At 44.4% G+C, this 26,178-nt stretch overlaps 1 protein-coding gene across 4 annotated transcripts; it reads left to right on the top strand.

Moving 5' to 3' along the window:
* Positions 1–1,732: 1,732 nt before the first annotated feature.
* Positions 1,733–24,250, top strand: TBC1D2 (TBC1 domain family member 2). 4 transcript variants are annotated; one of them, XM_059873417.1, is made up of 15 exons: positions 1,733–2,274; positions 3,916–4,391; positions 5,006–5,138; positions 6,016–6,157; positions 8,405–8,529; positions 9,123–9,307; positions 10,949–11,335; positions 12,238–12,348; positions 15,081–15,268; positions 16,557–17,027; positions 18,166–18,286; positions 20,275–20,460; positions 21,101–21,222; positions 21,505–21,688; positions 21,908–22,115. In XM_059873417.1, exons 2-14 carry the CDS (start codon positions 3,984–3,986, stop codon positions 21,683–21,685), a joined length of 2,760 nt encoding a protein of 919 aa, XP_059729400.1. In that variant the 5' UTR covers positions 1,733–2,274; positions 3,916–3,983; the 3' UTR covers positions 21,686–21,688; positions 21,908–22,115. The 4 variants fall into 4 exon arrangements, with proteins under 4 accessions (XP_059729400.1, XP_059729397.1, XP_059729398.1 ...); XM_059873414.1 differs by lacking the exon at positions 21,505–21,688 and having other exon boundaries at positions 1,735–2,070; positions 21,908–24,250; XM_059873415.1 differs by lacking the exon at positions 21,505–21,688 and having other exon boundaries at positions 1,735–2,274; positions 8,405–8,523; positions 21,908–24,250.
* The last annotated feature ends 1,928 nt before the right edge of the window (positions 24,251–26,178 follow it).

Here is a 26,178-nt window from a genome sequence, read left to right as displayed (position 1 = left end):
TGCAGCCTTGACAGTGTCAGTGTATAAGATGACAGTGAGAGCAGGATGATTCTTTTTGAGCCATTTGGGCACTAGCCAACTGAAGCACTCCAGCTGAGGCCTCCAAGGCACTTAGAGGCCAGTCCTCATGTAGGTTAGTGCTGTCCTGATGCCACTGCTTCTGTCACACTCTGCCACCTCCCTCCAGGCCTGGCTGAGGGGGAGAAGGTAGTTCAGCCTTCAGGGGAAAGAAGAACTTCATGCAATCAGTTATACTCTTCACACTTCCCCCTTTTCCCAGTGGAGCTAGACTAAGTCAGTCAGTTTTGATGATGTTTAAGAAAGACATGGAACTATTGGAGAAGGTCCAGTGGAGACAAACATGATTTGGGGCCTGGAGCTTCTCTCTTATGATGAGAGACTGTGGGATCTGGGCCTGTTCAGTCCAGAAAAGACTGAGAGGGAATCTCATCAATGCATCCAAATACTTCAAAGGCAGGTGACAAGATGATGCCAGATTCTTTTCAGTGGTGCCCAGTGACAGGATGAGAAGCAATGGCCATAAACTAAAACACAAAAACTTTCACCTCGGCACGAGGAAGAACTTCTTTATGTTGAAGTCGGCAGAGCACAGAACAGGCTGGCCAGGAAGGTTGTTGAGTTTCCCTCTCCAGAGATATTAAAATCCTACCTCAATGCATTCTACTCTAGGTGATCCTGCCTTGTCGGGGAGGGTTGGACTAGATGGTCTCCAGAAATCCCTTCCAACTCAAACAATTTTGTGATTCTGTGTGATTCTATAACCCAGTCTATTGGCCAAATACCAAGAAAAGACAAATTTGAGACAAACTGGTTTTGTCTGTGGCAATCTGTAAATTTTGCATGCTGTAATCAGCTTTATGTGCTCTACAGTTTGGCAGTTTAGGCCAGTGGAAAGATGGTCCACACCTGGAAAGGTTTGCTTTTTGCTGTTCTGGTACTAAACTTGGCTAAAGTCAATGAAAAGACTCAGTAACACTTTTGAAACTCAGAGAGGGCTTTTTTGAGACCAATAGAAAAGGCACAGGTACCACTGCACACGAGGAAAATTAAAGCCATCCAGACTCCTTATTTTTATGATAAGAAGTGCTTTCCCAGGCCAAGCCCAGCAGTGGCTGCACTGGTGGGAGGAAAGGTAGTTTGTCAGAGAGCACACGCACCTGGCTGTGCTGTGTCTCGTCCTCTGAGCCACCAGGACCTACACTGGGGTGTAGGACCTACATTAGGGTGGTCTGACACCCCTATTCCTTGCAGTATCTTTTCCAGAGGCTTTTTCCTTTGGCACAGCTTGATACTATCAGCCTCCAGTGTCCCAGCTCACCAGTTTATCACTGTTCTTACCCTGTGAAATGTGCTTGACTGAGCTGAGTTGCCCCAGCTGACTGCACAGCCGTGCCTTTCGCACCGTCTGCATCCACCACCCGGTGGTTTTGCAGCTCTGGAGAGAAGTGCCCCCATGGCAGACGGCACTTCTGGTCCCGTCTAGCCCACGAGCTGTCCCTCTTTGCTTGCTTGCCGTAGGTCGCATCACCCTGATGAATCATTTTCTTCTCGAAACCCGTCTGAAATGCCCGATATTATTGCTGTTATTTTTCCCGCAGCTGCAGCTGACGGCCCCCGCCCCGCGGCTCTCCAGCTCCGCCATCGCGTCCCAGCCGCTGTCCCGGGACCGCCGGGGCCCCGCCCCGCCGGCACCGCCGCAGACCGGCCCGGCAGGAAGCGCGGGGCGGCGGCCACCGCAGGTATTCCCGGCGGCGGCTGCGGGTTGCGGCGCCGCCACTCCGCCCCCCCTCCCAAAATCCCCGAGCGGCGAGCGGCTCGGATGCCCCCCCGCCCCAGCCGGGCACTGGTACAAGCGGTGCCAGGCTCAGGCCAGCACCGTGCCAGCCTCCGGCCGCCGTCGCCCGTAGCCCGCGCGGTGCAGCTGGGCTGGGAGGCGCTTCTGCGGCGCTGCGGGAGGCACGGGGAGTGGCGATGGGGGCTGCCTTACGCTGATGGCACCAGCAGCTCCGGAAAGGTTTTTGCAGGGTCCACCCTGATCCGTTTTCATTGGTGAGTCAGTATCAGGGCAGCTTTCGGCTAAATATATTTCAGACAGCTCCCCGACTGGACCGAAGAAAATCTCAGACACGCTGCTTTTCTGTAGCTGTTGGATTTGTTGGAGGCTGTGGGTACCTGCTTGGTGGTGCTTGCAGCAATAGCTCTATGCCAGGAGACGGTGACTTCCAGGAGCTTCTCATTACTTCCCTTAAGGAGGTGAGGTCTTATCTAGAGGTCTTTGAATGCAGCTCTGACATGATTCCGTATAATGTAATGCTTATTAAATAACCTAAATTAAATTACCTAAAAGGCTTGCTTGGTCCTGTTCATGGTGTGGATCCATGGACCATATACTGGAAAGAAGTAGAAGTGTGATGGAATCTGCTGAGGGTACAGAAGATACTTATACGGGTATTAACATAAAAGCCCCAGGGTCTGTTTGGGAAAGTTGAAAGTGTTTGTTCCTCCTGATGATATTTCCTTTGTGACAAGCAAAATTAGTTTGGAAATGAAGTTTTTTTCTGTGTTTCAGAAGTGTAGTTGAGACAACACCTTCTCAAAGAGTGCTTGTTGTTGGTGTTTGTGAATGTATTCATAACCATGATCCACAGTGTCATGGAAGTAAATTAAAAGAATTTAAGTAGCTTTTCACAAAGAGCAAACATTATTGATAGTTGTCTGTAAAGATAAGGCGGGAACAGGAGGGGGCAGCAATAAACATGTTGGGGCTTAGCTCAAATGCATAAACCTTCTCTCAATCATGAGGACAAGTTGTTCCTAAGAGCAGAGGAAAAAGATCAGCTTGGGAAACATCTCAGTGTGTTCCATTGTGTTATCTCATTGACATGTTGCCATACAGCTGGATATTGTGTTGAATAGTTTTGTGTCTGCAGTTGGAGTCACACTAACTTAACACTGCAGCGATTTATTTGCTCCAGCTATGTTAGTGTCTGGAACTGAAGTTTCAAAAATGCAAGAAGCTATTTATAGATACTTTTCTGGAGTGTTGTTAGCTTTCTTTATACAGGAGCTGTGGGTCTCTGCCATTCTGAGCAAAAAATCACACCTGTCATATGGTTAAGCAATTGAAAAAGTGCTTGGAGACATGGTAAAATTGCCATCCTTGCATAAGGAAAAATTTACCTGAATGTGGGCCTGTGTAGCTGGCTACAGCTTTTATATCTGAGAGATAAGCTGAACTTGAGATTTAGAAAGATCTTTTTCTTTTACACTTCTGGGACTCAGGTGGTTACTTTGTTCACTAAGGCAACCAAGTCTCTTTTACAATGACTGCAGAATTACTTTCTCTGGTGCATAATCCATCATATGAATCCATCCTACTGGATGAAGAACTAACACATAACATGCAGGCATTATACCAACTATAGTCAGCTGACACAAATTATTCATAAGGATGCTGCATAATGCTTTATTTTCTCCAGATGCCATGGTTTAAAATATTAGTTGAACATTCAGTGCAAGTACCAGGACACACTTACCTGCAATTCCTTGACCTGACTATGTGCCTATCCGCAGAGCTTGTTATCTTGCCATGTTTTCTGCAGCTGTTCCTTAACATTAAGTACCGAATACCCTGGTTATTGCTATTGATTTGGTATGCTCATAGGCTGTACTTATTTTTCCCACAAGAGATTATGGTACTGTTTCTTGGCTCCTAGTCCCGCCTAATTTAGGAATGAAAAAGGGAGAAAACAGGTATTAGAGGTCATCTGAGCAGAGGAGGGCAGAGAGCAATGACCAAAAGTAGAGTTGGAGACCTTGGCTGGGTAGTTTGAAAGCTAGGAAGTATTTTTTTATCATATGGTAGATCTGAACTTATTCCTTCTTTTTTTACAGTGATGGTATAATTGGGATCGGCTTATTTACCTAGAGAATTTCCTGTTTCAATCTACTTCCTTAAAGAGATGAAGAAAGGACCAGAAAGCAGAGCATGTATGCTTGCTGCTCCAGACAATTTAGTGGAGTCAGATCCAGATACTAACAGCAGCAATGGAACCTCAGCAAGAGAGAAAGAAAAGCTTCCTTCTCCTGGAGAACTGGAAAATGTACCGCTGAAAACCAGCACAGAAACATCCAGGAAAAAACTCTGTGGTTATTTAAATAAACTGGGCATCAAGGGGCCAATCAAGACCTGGAAGTCTCGCTGGTTCTTTTATGATGAAAACAAATGTCGTTTACTATACTACAGAACTGCCCAGGACATTAATCCTTTGGGGTCTATTGATCTCTCCAGCGCCAGCTTTGACTGCAAAATGGAGAATGGGGAAGGAGTTTTTGAGATCAGAACGCCAAGCAGAGCTTTTACTTTGAAGGTAATGAAAAATTCTCAGTCAGGACAGACATATTTGTACTAAGGTATCTTTTAGCTTGAGTTTCATTTGAGTCTTCATAGCTTGGATTGCTACCACTTGGACCTAAATTACTTGCATTGTTTTGGCAACTCTTTACCTGTGAGATGGCTGTTGTTTAATAGTAGGAATAAAAGCTGAACTGTGTGCCAAATTAAAGTAATTGATGAGTCCTGCAATCCATATGTAATTTACAGAACAGACTCCTCTCTCTAAAATGGTTGTTCCAGGAAGATTCTTTGCTAGACTTTTATTTCTGTGTAAGTAATTGTTAAAAAGCTCTGGGGATGCTTCCTGTCTAAAACAATTGGCATATTTCTGCTTAGTCTTGGACCATAATAAACCAAACCACATTTAAAATCAGGTCAGTGGTCCACTGAGATTCTACCCCTTAGGGCCATACTAAAGATTTCCTCTGTCCTCCCAAATTAGTATTAGGACCAGAGGATACAGATACAGCATAGGCCTGATACAGCTGACCTTTATTCCTGCTTGCTTGTGCAGGAAAGTGGTGGTCATCTCCTGAGGCTGTGTCTTGTGTTGATGAGATGATCCCCCTCCCTTTCCTGTTTTGTTAGGCAATCAGCAAGCAGGCAATGATGTACTGGCTACAGCAGCTGCAAATGAGACGTTGGGAATTTTGCAACACTCAGAGCAGATTTCCTGTGGGCAGCTCCCAGCTTGTGGATGAACCTCTGGCTGGAAGAACAAGTAGGTGTTGCACACGTTAGTCTTTCTTTTGCTTTCAGCCCCCTGGCAATGAATGGTGTTCCTCATCTGGAAGTGGGTAGAAGTTTTGACCAGGCTTTTAAATGTGGGTGCCAGCTATCAGTACTTGGCCAATGTTTGACACTTCTGCCTTATTATGTATAAAAGTGAGAAAGCTGCCTCCTAATCCACAGCATATGTTTAGAGATTTTCAGGTGTCTTGTGATCATCTTGATTTTCCTCACACATGTGAAAAGTACACATTTGATATATCACTCTTGTAAGGCCTCTGAAATTAGAGCAAGTAAGGTTTTTTTCCAGCAGGGGGCTGAAGATGTTCATTTCTAGAAGTGGTAGTAGCAGGTCAGTGGATCAGGGGAGGCAACAACCAGGGTATCCACCTGTCCAGTAATGACTAGATGCACATTTTGTTTAAAACAAATAATCCCCTCCCTAGTGAGTGTCTGCTTTGAAAGGTTCTGGCATCTTGCTAGAGCAGGCAAAAATTTGGTAACAAACTGTGCTTGCAGAGTGTTATCTGCACATTAAAATTGTCAAATGTGGTTTGGAATGTGGGAAGAGAACCGCAAAATTCTCCTTCCTTGTACCTTTGGGCAGTTAAAGTTTGATTGTTTGAGGTTAGTCATGCTCATATATATGGTTGAAATCACTTGATTGTCCTTGAGTAGATCATTCTGTTTGTTCATTTTCTCTAAAATTAAGGATGCCTACCCCACTGTCCTTGACCACTTGAACATGTAATGTATACCTGTAGGTAGGAAGCTGTTGTGGCTGTCAGGTTACATGAAGGACCCAAAGTCCAATGGAGTTCTGTCTTGATCATTTGCTTTTGTGTCCTGTTTTGTTTTTACATTTGTAGATGTAGTTGACAATGAAGACTTTCTGCCTCTCGTGAAAACACCAACAGAAGCAGTTGGTTTAAAGGCGGCATCTTTGCCTGCACCCCAAACATCTACTGCTTTGCAGAACATCTCCCTTAAGCACCCTTGGACAGAGATACAGTAAGTGCATGAAGAGAACTGCAGGGCAGTTAACATGCTGGCCTGCCACTGTGTGCCTTCTTTGCCTATCATGTGTTGTGTGAAATGAAACTCTTGCCTAGGTGGGAGAACTGTGAAGCACCTTTTTGGAAGCTAGTCCAGGCCAATGTAAAGTTCCTGCAGGTGGGTCTTTCACATCCCCCTGTTCTGATGCATTTCCCATAATCTAGTTCTCTTAGCAAAGATCCTGGTAGCAGACCTAGGACTTGGTTAAGCTTTCTTCAGTGCAGTCAGTGCTTTTTATGCCTAGTGTGATGCATCCGCACAGCACTCTTGGAAGAGCACATGATCAGGTTCAGCTGTACTCAGAGGTACCTACAGAGTAGGTAGTCATAAAAGCCCATTAGCTCTTTCCAGTAGTTTCAAAGGATTTTGAGTGTAGTGTATTCTCCAAAGCAGGAACTCCAGGGAAAAGGAGCTTGAGGCTGTCACGTAGCCTGACTGCGCAACTTGCTCTTGCTTGCTGAGTTTCAAGGGTGTTAGTATTCCTACTGCCTGCTTCTGTCCGCTGTTGCAATGGATAGCCCCATCAGGTTAAAAGTTACTGGTCTTGGGCAGTTACAGTTTCACAAAGACAACCTCATCAGTATCTCTGTGTTTCCTAGTCACTTATTTATACATAATCAAAAATGAGTAAGTGGCCGTAGGTGTGGTAGGCGGCCAGGCACCTGCCAAATATTGTTGGTGTGGAAGTTGCCTGTACTTTTTTTACCACCACTGCTGCAACTACAATCTGATGCTTATATGAAGAAAGATCCCCTAAGACCAGAGTTTCATGTTAGCAGCTTCATTTACTGTTAGGAAAGCAGCATACACTGAGTCTTTCATAGATCTCAAAACAAGAGACTTGTTTTCTTTTAGCTGATGGACAGCACAGCAGGAGAAGGAAAAGACCTGTGTGCATACTTTCTGGTATAGGTTTTACACAAACTGCTTGTACATTTGTAGTTCCTCAAAGTCAGCTGTTCTATTTTTCAGGCTATGCATTCTTTCCTACTCATGTTGATTAAAAATAACACAAACATGTCTTTGGCCCCTGCTCCCGTGCCGTGCTTTTATTCAGGTGTGAGCTTGAGTAACAGTTGTCTCTTTCCATCTTCAAGTTGCATTGCTCCCCTTGTTCAGTAAACGTTTCTCCAGGCTCTATCACTGTCAGGCTGGGTCTTCATGAGCGGATCCCTGAGCTGCTATAGACTCATGAAGAAAACAGTGCAGCATTAGATAGGGAAAAGTAGGAAAATTGCATTGAATGTGTAGTAATTGCAGACTACAGGAACTGAGGGTCTGCTAGTCTTGCACACCAAGGCCAGCAGTGTCTGCTCTTCTGCTCTGGAGCCTTACAGTAGCAAGGCAAAAGGATAATAGTATCTAAATGGCAGCTTCTTTTACAGTTAGGAAAGCAGCAAACACTGAGTCTTTTATAGATCTCAAAACAAGAGACTTGTTTTTTGTCTTATCTGAAAGAGCACAGGAGGAGAAGAAAAAGACTTGTATGCATGCTTTCTAGTACAGGTTTTGCACAAACTATGTTTACCTTTGTAGTTCCCCATAATTTTATCAAGACATCTCTTAGTGCTTCTGGCAATATCTGATAGAAGCAGTTGTAACAAACTCTTCCTGGGTCTGACTGCAGTTTTGTTCCTGCAACTCTTTACTACATTTTAGTTTATGACTTTGTAAATAACTTTTGGCAAGGTTATTTATTAAATGTTCCAGAGCACAGGACCTGTGACTACTTCAAATGTGATCATTTGTCCCAGTTTTGGCTGTGTTATAGGTAACTGAGCTTCTCTTGGCAGCCTTTCTTGGCACCTGGGGATTTCTGCAGTGAACTAAGGATAGGGATAGATGAAGGAAGTGAGGGGGAGAGGGAAGGATGTGATTGGTTTACTGTTACCTTTGATTCTCTCTTTGATCTGATGTGTTTATGTATAGGGCTCAAGCACATGGGGAAAGATTGTGATTTGACATTGATGTGCTGTACTGATTCCATGACATCTTCCTGGTTTACACTGGTTACAACCTTGCTCTCCTCAAATCCACCAATTCTATAGAGTTAATTTTCTCAGCACATGAAGGAGATAAGTTTTGGGAGGAGGGATGAGAAGTAAGGGGAGGTAAGGAATTGAATAGTTTGAATATGCACTGGCTGGCTGCAGTGACCATGGCTTCTGTTCACTAGGCTGTCTTGATCTCTTCTTGTTTCAGAAACACTGTCCACAATATTTGTGGCACCAAGCAGCTCTGGGGGAGCAATGGGAATGTCTTTAGCTTTGATGACTTCCAAGAGCATCCTGAGAATGTGGATGAGGAGCAAGAGGCAGAAGGTGCAGGTGATTGTTACTGAGCTGTGTGAGCTGACTGGGATGCTTTCTAGCAGGGATTTGCAGGAATGGAAATGAGATGGCGGCAAGTTTTCAAGGGATATGAAAACTCTGTTACATTGCCTCAAGTCTCTTCCTGTCTTGTTGCCACAAGACTGACTCTTTTGGCTCTGCTTCAGACTCCATCTGTCTCTATCGTCTACCTCTGGAACCTTCTGCAGAAGCCCAAAAAAAAAGACCAAAAGAAAACCAACCCCCAAACAAATAAAATCCACCAGATTTATTTCTTTCAGGTAAAAGTATAATTGCTGCACACTCATAAGCTAAGTGTGGCAGCTCTACTGCATGCATACCTTTCCGAGGTGGTAACTTCCATTTGCTGTGGGCCAGATTAACCTGTTAACCAGGGTGGAAGGTGGGTAAACCATCACAACTTTGTTTATTGTGGGCATATCAGTGTCTGTTTTGGCGCCAATCCTGTGGGTCAGTTTTCCATGTCCTGTATGTCATCCTTCTCTGCGGAACTGTTGAGTCCCCATAGCAAGATTTGAGAGTCCATAGTAGAAAAGCAATTCTGTCTAATTAAATCTGTCTCCTCTCAGTTAAGGAAGGGACGCTGGAAGATGGGAGGATGGGGCCCAGGCTGAATTGGATTAGGAAGGCCAGGTGGATGAACAGTGGCTTCCCAGGCTCTGAAGAATTGTCGAGAGAGAGGAACTCAGTGGATAAAGTGAGTGTCCTTCAGCAACAGATTCTGACGCTCACAGAGGAAGTCAAGTCACAGAAGGTGAGTGTGGTGAGGAGACTGCTGTTTCTAAGGGTCAGGGCCCTGAAGATGGTCACAAGGACTCCCTTACACATTGGTGTGGTAGAAGCACTGAGAAGTGCTCAGCAGACAGTTACTGGAGACCAGTTGAAGCTCCTAGTGTTACCACCCTTTGTGTGCCTAAGTGTGCCCAGCACAAAAGAAGACCTTCAGCTGTTTTAGGAAGTGCAGTAGATGTAAGAGGGAGGTAAAACAAATCCAAGTGTACTCCGCTGTTATCTTGCTTCTGCATCTCTGTTGCTCTCTAAGTTTAGTCCTGAATAGGTACTGTGACACTAGTGAGAACTGCCAGGTAGAGTCATGGTGTTAACAGCAGGTCATTCTTTTTGAACAGTGACCCACCTTTATGTGTAGCAGACGCAGGGCCGGCTACGGCTCTGTGGAGGGATGTTTAGAGATAGGTATTTGCTGAGTCATAGGAATTGAACCAGGAGTCCTCACTCTGGTCCTCCAGGCCTGCTTATCTCTCTGTGACCCCATAGGCTAGTTTCCCTAACCCTTACAATTGGTCAGTTTTCAATCCTCCCTAACCCTATAAAAGAGGCTGTCTTGGCCCATTTCTTTAGAAGAGCCAGCTTCAAGACCCTCCACGAGACCCTCAGAATAAACCATCGTGGAACACTTGGCTGCCTTCTCTCTCTCTCTTCATCTGCCTTCCAGGAGCCACGGCCAGCCACAGCCCCTACGAGCAAGCTAAGAGCTGAAATCATAAAAGAGCTGATTTTCACTGAGAGCTGACAATCATTAAGTTTGCTAGGGGCCACGGCTGAGCTGCAGTTTGGCCTAGGGCACCCCAGCCTCCATAGGGCTGAGGTATCCGGCCTTGAGACTGCTAGCCTGTTGTGCTTACCCTACGAGGGACCAACTATCCGGCTAAGAAGCTAGCCCCTGTGGCTTCATTTATTTTACATTTATGTTGTGATTTAACTGTAAGAAATCAGGGCATGGGTCACTGCAAGGGCTGTCTCATGAATGAAACTGTTCTTCAAAGCATGGAGCAATGCCAGGTTCTCTGCTAATGATGATGGTAGCTCTTCAGCAGAAGAGGCAGGAGAGCCAAGTCCCATGTTGGGGCAGTCAGTTGTGTGCTTGATTTGCTTTCTTAAGTGTCTGAGATGAGAGAGCCTGAATCAACAGAGTGTTGTGGGGCAAGATTTCATGCCTTCATGCAGGATAGAGTGAGGGAGGACTCTGTCAGAAGGAAGGTTAAAATGGATACTGCAGTTGCCTTCTGGTAGCACAGGTAGTTGCAGACTGCATTATTTCCCTCCCATTTTACCACACTGCTGACCAGATCTCCATGTTCTCTGCTGGGCCTCCAAGAATGACTGTAGGAAAGCCAGAGTTCAAACAGTGTGGGCAGCAGCTTTTCTGCTACCAATCCATGTCAAGTTGTCTGTGAATTGCCACAGGGACCTTCCAGGCCCAGCTCTGAGAGCGGAACATCTCACAGTGGTGTCACTGTGGATTCAAGATTTCTGCATTTTTTTCTCCTTCTGAAAGGACTCAATTTCAAGATATTTCACTGTTGGGTCTGTGCTGTCCATAATGCCATTGCCCTAGACAGCACAGTGATGTAATGATTTTGCATTCCCTTTCCAGGAACTGGTCAAACTTCTCCACAAAGCTCTGGAGGCAGCCCAGCAGGAGAAGCGAGTATCTAGCATGTATCTCACTGCAGCAGAAGACAAGGACAGGCTGGAGCTGGTGCGCCACAAAGTGAGACACATTGCAGATCTGACAAGTCGACTGGAAGCTCTTGAACAAGAAAAGAAGGAACTGGAGCAGATACTGACTTTGAGAGACAGCCATATCCAGGAGCTCAAGGAACATGTGCAGCTTCTGATGGAGAAGAACCATGCCAAACAAGAAGTCATCATGACCTTGACAGAACAGATGGCTCGAGAGCTCTCTGACCCCCTGCAAGAAGCCAACACTATCACTGTAGAGACATTGTATAAGCAGCAGGAGGAGATTGAGCATCTGAAGGTGTGTGAGATGGCACAGGTCTTTTGGGTCCATTTTTATGCCCTCAGGTTCAGAGGGAGGATGTTCTCTGCAGTAAGCACAGAATATGCTTCTGCTGGTTGCTCCATCCCTCTCCAAATGAGAGGAACACTGGAAGGGGCTCACCTGATGCCAATAGGGTCCTAAAAAGCATCTGAGTCAGTCTCAGCTTCAGTTTAGAGCCTGTTTTGTTTGACTTCCTGTCATCATTCAGTGCCTGCCACTTTATTTTCTTTCTTTTGTTTCACAGCTGCAGCCTGACTTGCTGCCTTCACTTACTTTGTTGCTCTGTGTTTCTGTCTTGCAGTTTCCCAATACATCCTGGTTCTTTCAGATGACGGCTGTTGTATGTGCACAGCTGTAATTATGGGTTAGTGTGAGGTGGAGAATTGCCAAAAGAGACACTTTCTGTGGAGAGTGTTCATTTTTCCTGCCTGCCATGGGGCTGAGATTTGTTTCATATTTAAAAAAAAAAAAAAAAGAAACCAACCAAAATTAAACCAATCAATCAAGCAAATCACATATATTCTTAATCTGAAGTGAATCCCCGGCTTTATATGATCTGGATCTCTCCAGTGTTTTTAAGTACATACATACATACATACATACATACATACATATATATATATATATATACACACACACACACACACACACACATATATATACATTTGGCATTTTCAGGCATCTTGTTGATGCAAGACAACATCGTGCCTTGATTTCCTTTGTAGGTAATGTTTGTACTGAGGAGTGCTCTCTGCTCCTCAGAACACAGAATTTTTGAGATATTTTATTATCATTAACTTAATCTGATGTCCCTGAAATGGGAGGGATTTTAAGCCCCTCAAGATCTCTCCTTGTGTAACTGTTTTGCTTCATGGCAGGATGATATTGATGCATACAAAACCCAGAACCAGTTTCTCAATTCTGAGATCCACCAGGTTACTCGACTCTGGACAAGTGTTGCTGAGAATGAAAAAGCTCTTCTGATGAAGGTAAGGCCGAGTGACCCTTTTTTTTTCCTTGTTACTGTCACTAATTTATTTTCAAGGTTTCAAACTGTTACTAATTTATTTTCAAAGTTTCTATTCTGTGGCACCAGAATAGGTTGTGATCCACAAGGAATAAGCTTTCTTGTGTTTTTTTTAGTGTGACCTCTTTATTGCTTTGTGTTGTTCCCAAATTAGACATGATAATTTTAATTCTTCAACAGAAGTAAAATACCTGTGACGATCAGTCTTAAAGGTGCTGAAAGTTAACCCAAATTTCTGCATTTCAGCTATGCAAATAAAAAAGCAACCCTGTGTAGGCAATCAGGAAAGTTTCCTGAGAGCTGACAGATGGAGTCCTGGCTCCATCTAGTCATGGTTTCTTTGCTGGACTTGGCAGCGCTGCTAGGTGGCAGCCTGCTTGAAGTGCTGCAGTTAGATCAGAGTTCCTATGTTTTCCTAAGTTGTATTTTTATTTCTGGCTGTGTAAGTGTGAAAACCTGGTTACTCTCGGACTTGTCTAATCCTATTTTCTGGTCCTGAACCACTCTCAAAGCTAGAGCTGTATGCCAGCATTTGTTTTGTGGGTTTGCTGAGGATTTACTTCCCTGGTATTGTTGTGAATGAGTGTCTTAGGTTGCTTAAAGAATCATTGGCAAAGGGTAGGCACAGCAGGTTCAATATTGAAGTGAAAGCATGGCAAAGCTCATTCCCAAGTTCACTCTACTACTTACTAGCTGGTTAAAGCACACAGAGATAAAGTAGTACTAACCTATAATCAGTCAATCTGAAACTAAAAATCAATTAAAAATCTATGTGGAAGCTGGGGATCAAAAAGGGTAAGGATGGGAAAGCTTTAGCATAAAAGGAATAAGGGAGGCCCTCCCATCGAGCCACAAGATTCAGTGTGGACTCCTCTGCAAAACTTAACTCTGGACTTGAACAATAGTTTGGGCCTAAAGATTTTAATGCACTTAACAGCACTCAAACAATGGCTGAATTTAAGCAATTTACAATAGATTCTATGGAATTTACTGCAATCACAGCAGTAACTCACTAATAGGCCTAACTTACTTACTAACCTAAAATACTTGAGACTCTAAGATTCCAGGTACATTTTCTGTAGCAGATTCACACAGACCTAGAGTATGTACAAGGTACCTGTGAAAATTCTCCCTCGAGCTCAGTGAAGTGCTCGTGTGAGATGTCTGCGTCTTCTCAGCGGGCAAAGGGTTGAGCCTCAAGGAGTGGCGGTATTGGCCCAGGCTTTGTCATCATTGATGGCAGTGGTGCTCCAAGTATAGCAAATCTGAGAGTTCTCTGACTCTGAGAGGCCCCACTCAGAGGGAGGTTGCTGGTCACAGTCCACTGTGGTCCAGGAGAGTTCAAAGGGTCTCACTTGGGACCACTGTTTGTAGGTTTACAAGAGAATTGCCTTTAGTCATAGTAATTTTGCCATCCTGCAAATTGGTAACTTCTGAAAATTTGATGACAAAATGTTCCTCCACTTGAGTTTGCAAGAAAAATAAGTTTCCAATGGTGCTTGTTAAAAACCAAAACTCATTAGCACCAATTCCTGGGAGCAGATAATATTTCTGAGAAGGACAAGAGCTTAGCCCAAGTGCTGATCATCAAGACTGAGGCCTAACAAGCATTTCTGAGATTGTAATGTGGGAGGATGTAGATGGGGGAGTGCACCACTACAGGTATGTCTTCACAGTCATGACTTGTGGGACAGGGCAAAGAGCTGCTTCTGGACTGTTATTGCCATTCTTACATCTGTTTGCTTTCTAGTTCTCTGAAACCCTCCCTTCCTCCAAACTTACTGCCCTCTCATCCTGACACTGCCATAACCTTCAAAAAGGAAGTAGTCACATGAGCCCAGCATGCTCATTGTGAGGTAAAATGCTCACTAAAGCGGTAGTATGAAAGAAACCATGCTCCTTTCTGTCCCGTCTGTATGCAACCTAATTCTCTCTGTTTTGTTCTTGTTTTCAACTTCTGCATACCACTGAATAGGAGTCTTCACTGAGCTTCCAATGAGACACTGGGTGAGTCTTTTCACCTATGTGGCCTCAGTTCCCCACTTGTGGAGTGCATTAATAATCCTTATTAATTTTTTTTGCTTTCTGTGAGCAGGACTAAGGTGGTGGCCAGGTACTGCCCTGCTGTTTGATCTCAGTTTGGCTTCCTGTGCATGAGAAATGATGTGTATCAGTGCCATGGGACTGGGGATGCTGAGGGGCATATGGTCACCTAGTCTGTGGTGCTACCATGTATCCTGAAAATGCTATACTCACAGCTCAGTCTCTGGAGTGGTATGTTTTATCAGGATACAGCTCAATGTGGTGTAGAGAACTTGTTTGACGATGAGGGGAAAAGACAGCAGAGAACTCAGATGCAGAGCTGGCTCTTTGACTATGTCCTTAGTTGAGCTGGTGGGGTGTGGCCATCTACTGATGCAATGCAGTAGTTTAAGTAGGTGATGATGTAGTAGGTCTCCCACTCAATAAGCAACTTCTGTTGCATGCTAGCTACTGCAGCTTGTACTTGTTCATAGACCATGATGATTCATTCATGGCTGCAATTCCACTGATTGTGGAAAATTACTATATGTGTTTCCTGGGGCTTTGCTCTGCAGAAGTCTTCACTTATGTGCAGACCAGGCCAGTAGAGAGCAGTGGCAATACAGGAAGGATGACTACCGAGAGAGCTCTTTCCTTCTTATTCCCCATCAGTGTGCCTGCCTGCAAGCAAGAAACTGCCAGATGGAGAGCAAATACCTGACAGTCTTGAGAAAGCTGCAGGAGGCTGTGCCTGGCCTGCCCAACTCGCATGCTGAATTGGTGAAGAACCTCATCCAGGAAGCTCTCCAGTGGGATGTGAAGGAAGAAGCAGAAGAAGGTTTTAACTTGAACCCTGTAAGGTAAGAGTTGAGAGCATGGGGATATTCACAGCTTTGTAGAAGCTTGTCTGCAAAGGGAAGTATGCACGCAAGATACATCTAACAGCATTCAGTACCAGGGCCTACATTTGTATCTAAGCCTTCCTGTGCAGTGAGGACCCCTGTTCTGTAGGAGTTCCCATTTTATCTGTTTGGTCAGTCTCACAGGTTCTCCACGTAGCTTTGGAGATGATGTCACCCTTGAGCCAAGAATGACACAAGAACAAATGAAAGACCCAACTGCAAGAGGAGAAAAAGAAGCTTTATTACTAAGGATTTTTCAGTTTATATACACTGATACCATACATTTTACTTGATTAACTTGTTAATAAAAAACATTTTTCTCACACACTGTTCTTGAGAAGAACAGGAAAACAAAGTGGAAAAACACCACCTGCAGATTGTTTGTTTATACTAACAAGTTACCACATTCCTACAACTCCCTAAAATTCTCACAAGCCACTGTGAGAAACAATTGCTGTTTCTCTCTCCTTGACCAGGCTGGCATCCACAAGATGAGACCCCCTGGGTCTCTTTGTCAAGAATATGATGATACCTTACAAGTTTCCCACCTTGTGGACAGATGGTGCACAAACCTTGACAGGCTGTACTATTTGTGTGTTCTGTACTCTTGGTGTGTTCTGATCAGTAAGAGATTTGCATTGTGTACAAGGAGACATCCAAAGGGACTGTGGATCTCTGTTCTTTGATCTCATGCCCCAAAGCCTTTCCAGATCTCTCCTACGGAGCTGTCTCTGCACAGGGATGGGGTAGGGAGAAGGTATACAGGGTGAGCTCAATATTTCTTTGGGGACTAGTGAGGGGTCTGCTGAGGTTGGTCTGCAGCTCAGAGCAAAGTTACACTTGAGTTGGTGTATGTATGCCAGTATTGCAGGTTCTCCTTTGTTTTTAAGACTCTGAGGTAGGCAGTCACATGCAGAGAAGTGAAGGAGTACTGTTACAAATGAGTGTTTGAGATCACATTAAAAAAATCCCTAGCAAGGGTATCAGAAAAACTCAGATTTAATACTAAGTGACAGCACAACAAAGTGAAGTTGAGGCCTAAGGAGCATTTCTCAGATCTGAGTGCAGCCTGGAAAGAGAGGGGGGAAAGGGGTGCCCACCCACAAGTACTTGTGCTCTGGTGCTCTGGTACGAGTGACGTGAGCCTGGCATCAGGCTGTAGCTGGGATGATCCCAAAGAGTAAGTGTCCTTGACACAGGTACCAGCACTGTCATTTGAACTAAACACTGCCTTGTGTCCCTCCAGTGAGTATGATGAGTATGGGTTTATGACTGTACCTGACTATGAAATTGAGGACTGGAAACTCCTGGCCAAAATTCAAGCCCTTGAGATAAAGTCCAACAAACTACGGAGCCAGGAAATAGTGGAGAAACCCCTCCGTGACAGATGGAACAGCATTGGAGAGCTGAACCCCTCTGCAGAGCTGAAGAGTTTGATCCGAAGTGGCATCCCCGTGGAGCATCGGCAGCGGGTGTGGAGGTGGATGGTTGGCCGGCATTGCAGCCCAGTGCCTGGCCACTACCAGCGGCTGCTGGAGCAGAGCGGGAGCACCGAGCACCCGGCCTGCCGGCAGATTGAGCTTGACCTGCCCCGCACGCTGACCAACAACAAGCATTTCTCCTCTCCCACCTCCCAGCTCATCCCCAGGCTCCGGAGGGTGTTACTGGCATTCTCTTGGCACAATCCTGCCATTGGATACTGCCAGGGATTGAACAGGTATGCTGCTTCTTCATGAGATGGTACTGAAAAGGTATAGACACATACTCTACTCTGAGATTCAAGCAGCCTCAAGCTCTTGCCTCTCTACAGTTCTGTCCTAGCTGTAGGTATTTAATTGTAGAATTCTGCATTTGGTGACTTATTTTTCATCTAGTGTTGTTACTGGGATCCAAAAAGCAGCAGGATGCACTTGCATGGCATCTCTATAGTTACAGAATGGGAAAGAACAGCTATAGGAGGAAGAGTGAAGCAGTCCCAGAATAACACCTCAAGGCTGGGGCTGAATTTTTAAGTAGTAATGTAAAGTAGTAAAGCAGAACACCACCCTGGTGATTCCCTTTTTTGCTGGGAACAGTTGGAGGAAATGTTGGGAAGTGTTAACATGCAAGGGAGTCGCAGCAAATGACACTAAGAAGGACTGAGGAAACCATGGTTGTTCTGTCTGGAAAAGAGAAGATTCAGAGAATATACAAGTTTCTTTCACTTCCAAAAGAAGGCTATAGGAAAGATGAACCTAAATTTTGTAGAATTGTGCTGCCAAGTAGAAAAGGCAGTAGGCTTTAGCTGTAAGAAGGGAATTTCTAGTTGGACCTTTTCACATGAGGGAAGTCTGTGTAAGCTATTTATTCCTAATAAATCTTTGGATGGTCTTCAGAAAGAGGATAGAAGTTTTCCTCCAGAGAGCCCTTAATATAAGGTGTCATCTTTCTAGTCTGTCTAAAAGGCAGTAAGTCACAGCTGAAGGAGGTCAGGGCTGTAAAAGAATGTATGGAGAGATGAAGTATATCACATAAAATGAAGTACCTCTGTGTGACCTCTTTCTTGTATTGAAATAGCCCAAATCAGCACACTACTAACTTCAGCAGATCTACACAACATTCCATTAGCTGGGAAACCTGGCTTTGTCACATCAGTTCCATATGTTCTGAGAGAGCCACATGGGAAAGAAGATCACATCCCTCTTGTTCCTTCAGAAACAGATCACTTGCCTCTGTCTCGCTTTCCTGCCACATTTGATATTTTGGATGCCAGTGGAGCTAGAAACATGCAAAAAGACCTCTTGTATTCTTCAATTCCTGTGTTGATGACTCCTCCTGCAGTACTGAATTCTCTTATCATGTCTTGTCCATCACAGATTGGCAGCTGTTGCTCTTCTGGTCCTAGAAGATGAGGAAAGTGCTTTCTGGTGTCTAGTTTATATTGTGGAGAATCTAATGCCAGCAGACTACTACAGTGAAACACTAATAACATCACAGGTGAGCTGAGCACCCTCACTTCTGCTTGGACTCTCATACAGTGATATGAAGTAAAGATTTAAAAGTGAGTAGTCAACCTGCTGTATGTTTGATTTCTCACAGGATAGTGATACCGCCTTACAATTCCTTCCATTGCAGAGGTATTGGAGACTTGAGAGTACAAAATTGTTACACCCACACAGAGCAGCAAAAGTGGTCACCAGCTCTAGGAAGTGAGGTACCACTCCTGCGTAATTAAATGAAATTAATTTAGGCAGAAGGAAAGTGCCCCATTGATTGCACAGTTACTTATTTTAAAGAAATTTTAATAGAGGTGAAACAGCAAATTCTGGTATGCATAGCCTGAATATGAGGAAGACACCATTTTGCAGCCCTTCAGTTTTGAAAGCTGCACTCTATCTTTGGAGTGCCATGTACATGTGGATGAAAATGCTGAGATTTTTATATTCACTGTATTTGCCTCAGTTCATAAGCATGGTGTTAGTTCTCACTATGGGGCTCTCTGCACATCAGAAAAGATTCTGGCCTTTTGATATCAATTGTGCTGCAGATAGCTTACCCACCTGACTTTAAAATCCCTGGATTTCAAGGTTTTCAGTGTGTCTTGTGTCAGATATACTATGTCCTCCCAGGCAGACAGAGATAAGCTAACTCTCATATAATTCAATGGAATTGTAATTGTGTGCCCATACCACCCACACACATCAGTGCCTGGTCTGGTAAGCCTTACTTGGTGTCTCTGTTGTGTGTGATCCTTTCAGAGAAAAAAAGTTTTGTTTTTATCTATTGGGCCCACAATAGAGGAGGCTTCAAGAGTCAGTGATACCACTGAGAGTCAGCTGAGAGTTACTGATACCACTGAATTTGTTGACTGACATTTACTGGGACAGTGGTGTGGTGGTGGAGAGGCCAACTTACAGGCTGGCCTTCAAAGTTATATCACTTTGAAGATAGCAAAATGTCTCTTCAGAGGAGGTTGTGTTAGCTATGGGATTTAATAGAGAGCACTCAATACTGCACAAGTAGAGACTGACAGGGAAATAATGACAGACTGAAGAGGCTCGCCTACATTTGGTGAGAAAACACTGTCAGCTGAAAGTCCTCTTTAGAAAGAATTTCTGACCTCATGATTGGTATCTGAAAGTCTAGGCAAGACCCATGTAAAGAGGAACATCTAAGGTGATGCTTTGCCGGTTGGCTTGATAAAGTGACTTGGCTGGAAAACTTAAAATTGCAAATTTTGAAGACAAAGCATATTACCTGTATGATTTGTACCCTTTTGGCACAGCTAAGTGGGCTGATACAGATGGGGCAATAATATGATATGGCAGAGGGAAGCCATGAACATGATCCTACTCTTTAGCACTTGCCCTCCAGAAAGCATGGCTCTGCTGACATGAAACCTTTACAACCCTGGATCAAGGATCTCACTGACTGCATTTCTGTGTTTTGGCTCATGCAACCAGAAGCAAAGCACAGACAGTACTCATACTACAGAGAGAAGCTTAAGTGAGAAGATCAGGTTCCACTTGCAAAGTCAGAAGTAATCAAGTGTTCAGTCTGTTGGGCCATGTAGAGTCATTCAGACCTTGGTAGGTTTTAATGCCTGTCATTCAATCAGATGCTCATGTTATCACAAAAAATCCCAGTAAGACCAATGCAGGAAGATGTGTCAGATTTTCCCTCTTGACTTTGAGATTGGGAAGGAATATGATTCTTTGTGTGAGAAGAATGTATATTTCTCGGCTTATATCTTGGCCTTGTTTCAGCTCCATGCCTTGCTCTGGATGCCGCATACAAGTACGCTGCTCAGTGAGTTTGAAGGGTTGGGAGACAAAGGATGCTCTGCTCCTCCTAGGTGTGGTTCACTAGAAGGCAGCACCAGTGATGACCCTGGCATGCAAGGGCCATTGACCTGTTGCACCGCTCCTTTCCTCTAATAGCAGGATTGCTCTTGACTTCATTGTTTTCTTTTTTGTCAATTTTAGGTAGATCAGAGAGTCTTCAAAGACTTCCTGTCTGAGAAGCTGCCTCGCCTCATGGCTCATTTTGAACAGTATCGGATTGATGTCTCACTTATCACCTTCAACTGGTTTCTGGTGGCCTTTGTGGACAGCTTGGTCAGCGACATCCTCCTGCGAGTGTGGGATGCCTTCTTGTATGAGGGAACTAAGGTGCAACTCTCAGTCTAGGCCTTCCTCCCATCTGTGCCACCTCTGTGGCATAGTGACAGGATGATGGGCATACACATATATCAAAGATACATGAGGCTGAAACTGCTTGGACTATTCTGCCTGTTTGGTGGCATGCCTTGATGTCTCCAAGCCTGTTTTCTATGTACTTCTACTCTGCTAGTAGGCAGACCTAGTCTCTGATTCTGTGCACTTGGTACTTTTTAGAGATAGTTGTGCTGCAAAACATCTCTCTGATAGGCCATACTGTCTCCTACTCTGTGACACAACGAAGAGTATTACAAGTAAAGGGAGCATAAGATAGACAGTATCTGAAAATGTGAGTCCTGCATTTTCCCTGTGCATAGGGAGAACTGCAGAACACTTGTGAAATCCCTGTGGGGTTCTTTTGTGGAGCCTGGTATTCTCTGGGGCTGCAATTAAGCTAACAGATGGTCATTCTCTTGAGATTAGCTCTGTACTCCTTTAGGCCCGCCCTAGTACATACTATTGAGAGCAGGAGTAACCCTGTATCTAGTCTGTACTGCAGTGCTATGTGCCCAACACCATCTTTCATTCCAGGATGGCCTGGACCTAAAGTTACTTAAAACTTTATCCACTCAAATACCTTTTAACCTTCCAGGTCATTTTCCGCTATGCTCTTGCGATTTTTAAATACAATGAGGAGGAAATCCTAAGAATTCATGACAGTGTGGAGATCTACCAGTACCTACGCTTTTTCACGAGGATGATCACGGATGGCAGGTAGGACTGAGTTGCAGACAAGCTTCCATTCTGTATTTGCGCTTGCTTGCCTGTTGGGTCAGCTTAACAGGAGTTGTGACTAGTTTATTAAGAGAGACACAAATGCATTGATAGGTCTGTGGGACATGGATCCGTTTATCTCTTTGTCTTTCCCTTCATGGCATTACTTAAAATCTTTTTGGCTCAAGCAAAGGCATGCTACAGCAGAGCAAGCCACAAAGTCTGGGTCAGTCTTCTTGTAGCAGCTGATACTCATGCTAGTGATTGCTGGATTTCTCTCAGCTGTAGTTGGGGTGTTTGGGAACACAGCGCAACCCATGACCTTGAATGGCAACGTGTCTCTGAGATGAAGATTTCTGTGATCAGAAAAGCTCTACATCAGGAACATTCCTCCCTGACAGGCCATCAGAATTGGCATCTGATCCATTGTCTCCTAAATGATGGCTGCACACTGATACCTTAAAAGGTGGGATGGTGTATGTGTGTGTGAAGTACTGCTTGGGTTGGTGTTTGTGTAGGAAAAAATTCCTTTAAGACTCAGCTGTTTGGTGACTTCTTAGCTCAGAGAGCTAAAGTCTGTGGCTCTACTCTTTAATACCCTGGAATGCTCTTGGTGTATCTGCTACCATGTGTGGTACTTGTTTACCAGTAAGTAAGTTGACCACAGCTGTCCTTTCTATCGTAGGAAGCTGATGAACATTGCCTTCAATGACTTAAACCCCTTCCCCATGAAACTGCTGAGGAACCGCCGGTCAATGCACAGAGAAGAGCTGGAGGCAGAGCTGTGTGAACTTGAGCAGATCAAGGCAGCCTATGTGAAAGAGAGAGCGGAGCAGGGACCTCAGGACCTGGAGGAGGTTGTTAGCGAAGAGGAAGAAGAGAGCTAACAAAAAGAGAGTTTGTCATCATTTCCCTCACATTTTGCAGAAGGTCATCAGTATTAACTGTCAGTTAGAAATGGACCAGAGGGAGAAGTGTGGTCACAGGAGTTCATCTGCCCCAATAAGCAAGGCTGTAGTTATGGGACCATTTGGAGTCAGATTTATAATGGAATGGAAGGTGTCAGAGGAGTTTAATCCTCTTCTGTATTTCTCCCCATTTAGCCCATCCCATCCTGTGCAGTTCAGGATTACAGCTGGGGGTGCAGAAGAAATATCAGTTGTGGTGTCATGACTGGAAATATCAGTTGTCCTGTCATGACATTATGTCAGGAACTGACATGATGCAAAAGACCTAGCAGGGCTTTTATACATTTTCTGATGGAGGTTTGAATGAGATCTTTGCCTACAAGTAAAATCTCCAGACATAATGAACCAAGAACACTCCCTCATTACCTAAAGCTTCTGAATTGGTCAGGAAAAAAATTTCTCTTAGAGGGCATGATGCCTTCAGTGTCTATCCTGCCAGGAGAGTGTGTTTTTAACATTGTTACTGATCAAGACACTGTCTCCAGGTGAGTGTTAGGTCTGTGAAGGCTCTGAAAGCTGGAGGACATCATCCCATGTGATGCAGGCTGGGACAAGGAAACAGATTGTAGGAGAGTAGAGTTGCTTCTCCAGTTTGGTTCCTGTAGAAAGTTCTTGAGAACACAAGGTGTGAGTCCTGCTTGGCTGGGAAATGTTGTGAGCTTTCTCTCCTCATTTTTAGCTTTTAGGCCCTGGCATCACTCTATGCTGGTGAGTTTGCTCCATGGAGGAACTCTAATCTCTGTATGAAACCAGTCTTCTTGCAGGCAGGGCCTAGTGTTATGTGGACTTTTACTGGGGACACCTGGATTTTCTGATAACCTCACTCCTGGGCATCTCTCTGCCCCACAATTACAGTCTTCCTGCACTGGATTTTTACATTGATTTCCTTGTCTTTGACTTCCATTTATTATGGGAGGGACAATGGCTTTTCCATAGGAGCTTATGATACTGAAGGTGTTTTGTCCATGACATATGGCTGGTAGTGAACCTAAAATCCCTGGAAACAAGGTCACAAAAGATGACTTGATATTCTTTAGAAAAAATATTAATATCCCCTGAACCAAGGAGCTGACCTCCATAGGTCTAGCACACAGAGAAAGCCCTATCTGCCTCTGGGAATGGGATCTGATAGCCTTATGTCCTGCCTCCCAGGCTCACCCATCCCCTGGGCTAGATACCTGCCTATGCAGCTCAGCCCTCCACAGACCCAGGATGAGTTGAGTATTTAGATAAACACAACTTCTTTTCCTTAACACAATGCCAGATCCTGCTGCCCCACTTTCCTGCTGAGTGGTGTATTACTTCAGGTGTGCCTGCAGTGACAGCACTGACAGCATGCAGCAGACCCTGCTGTAAGGGGGCTCTGTGTTTTTAGAATGACCTTGAACCCAGGTCGCTTATGCCTTCTTTAAATATCTGGTGGTTGATAATCCAACCCTTCAAGTTGTCAGTCCTTGTAGAGGAAGGAAAGGGAGGAATTCATAGCCCACAGTGTTCTCAGCCCCGTGGGCTGTAGCCAAGATGACAGACTCTAGGGGAAACGTTACCTATTCACCTGAGACACACGGTCTGCCTCACTGGACAAGTCAGCCAGTTTCAATGCATTATAGAAGACTGAGATGGGAGAGAGCTGTGGAGGCCAACTACACCAGAGTGGAATCAAAGTGGAAGTGAAGTTTTGGGAAGAGTGGATAGATCCCCTGAAGGTCGCCAAGAGCTGCACAGATTAAAAACGTGGGATGAGAAGAAAATGTTACTGGAAGCCTACTACAGTATCTCCAAAAAAATGAGCTCATTTTAAAAGTATGCCATGTAGATAGGGAAGTCTAAAAGGCAGAAGGTTTTTCTTCACAGATGATATTGCTAATCTAATTTATTTATACTCTTATGTTCACAAGTGCACGCAGAATTTTGCTGTTGTTACAGACACCTTCTAAATCAAGACCATGAAAATTAGAAGTTACTTACAATTTTATTTCCTAGAGCTTCCTGCAAAAAAGCTTAAAAATCTTTCTTCCTGACTTGCCCTTATGTTTAATAATAAAGACACTTAAAACTTGTATTATTAGACTAAACCACAGCCTGACATATGTCTACAGTATATAATAAACATTGGTCCATGTGATACATAAACTCTTCTGATGTAGGCATAAGGATCAAGGTATTGATCCTGATGGGGGATTCTGAAAATAATTTTTAAATTAAATCGGAAGGGAAAGACATGTGAGGGTTGTTTATAAGTTTCTTTTCTTTTGTGTCTTCCTCAGCTCTTGGTTTTGGTCCACATGTATTTGCTGAGGACCATCTTCTCTGGTCATATTGTAACCAATCACTTGTGGTCATTCTTTATTAAACTGTGGTGAATGCAGGAATACCTGCAAGGCCTATAAAGACCTGCACCTTGGAGCCAATCTCACATATCCTCAGGGGCTCTCATCTACTTTCCTTCTGCTTCATAAACTTCAGTGGTACTGAAAAGTGCTGAACTCGGGTCACAAAATTGCAGTTGAGCCAGACACAAATCCCTCAGGCCCCTGTAAGACCTGCAGTGACTATCAGTCAGTGCCACAGGTGTTTTGAACCTCTTGGTTACCTCTGTGTGAAGTGCTCAAGAATGATTTGTGCTGCCACTGCCAACTCTTGTGGCTGGGAAACAGTTTGACCTGGTTATGCAGCCCAGCATCTCCTTCTGCCTGTGCTGGTGCCTGTGGTAAAACAGGTGTCTTTCTACTCAGAACCAGTCTTTGCTGTATGCATAACGTTACTTGTGAAATTAAGCTTTCTATCTCTGCATTAACCCCAACCTTAGGATACCAACTCCTACTCTAAAAAGGATGGTTTTGATTTCTACACCCACCCTCCTCGCTATGATGTGCCATTAATGTAAGTTCACTTTGTTGCAGGACCTTGTGGCCACCAAAAGTTCATAGGGTTTGAGAGGATAAATTGGTGGAGTGGTGCCAAACACATAAAGCCAGTGCTGGCTCAATAAGTTCCTGAGCTGCTAACAAGAAGAGGTTGTGAAGCTTCCCTTTTTTATCCCTTTTTGGCCGGGCTGGCGTTGGGCTGGCAGGATCTGTACCTTTATATGCTGTGGCTAAGCCCTGTATTTTGGCATGCTACCAGAGTGTAAGAGGCACTACTGCGGAGGTTGTTTTTGGTTAATGTTTAGTCTAAGCTTGAGCTTCTCATCCAGGGTGAAGGTGAGAGCTAAGGGGCAAGGCATTTTCTGTGGGTGGATAGCTACAGCACCCTGTATCAGGAACTATACCACAGTGCTGAGTTTCTTTTCCAGTTTGCAGGCTGGGCAACCTCCTGCCAGACACAAGGTCTCGGGCTTGCTCTCTCCCCATTTAAGAGTTCACTTGTGGCCTGAGAAAATGCTGAGACTTCTCCAGCCATCTAACAGTGCTAAGAGCTCCTTTACAAAACATTAGTTCTGGTTTGTCTAGGGACATGCCAAGTGCAAGAAGACAAACCACTTTCCTATGACCGACACACAGTGCTGGATATAATATAATGCCATGCAAGATAATTTAATTCCTTTCCTAAGTTCAGTGAGAGGCTGGGGCCTGCACAGAGATGCTAAATCATGAGATTATCTGTGTTATTGTCTGAGGTTTCTGTTCAACCTCAGGAGCTCTCCAGAGGAGAATACAGTACACCAGGTTAGTCAGTGGAAGAGAAGATATCCCTAACCATGACACACTTGGGGTGAAAGGTACCGTACTCTACTGCAGCTAGATATTTGCTTTGGTCACATAATCCACTATCTTTGAGATGAAGTCCTTATTTCTCCTTGTTATTTAATGACAGCTTCCTGCAAAGTGAAAAGTCTGCCTTTGAGACTCCAGCAATTGGATCGGTATCTGCTCTGGTTTTGAGCTTAATTTTTATGACAGAAACCTCTGGCACATTCTGGTGTCAAGCTGTTGGAAGCTTGGAGACTTGGAGCAATATCCAGGGTAAGCAGAATTAAATTTCAAGC

Source organism: Haemorhous mexicanus, chromosome Z (genome assembly GCF_027477595.1).
Source record: "Haemorhous mexicanus isolate bHaeMex1 chromosome Z, bHaeMex1.pri, whole genome shotgun sequence".
NCBI lineage: Eukaryota > Metazoa > Chordata > Aves > Passeriformes > Fringillidae > Haemorhous > Haemorhous mexicanus.
Note: the sequence above shows the minus strand (reverse complement) of the source record. Positions and strands in the feature narration are given on the sequence as shown.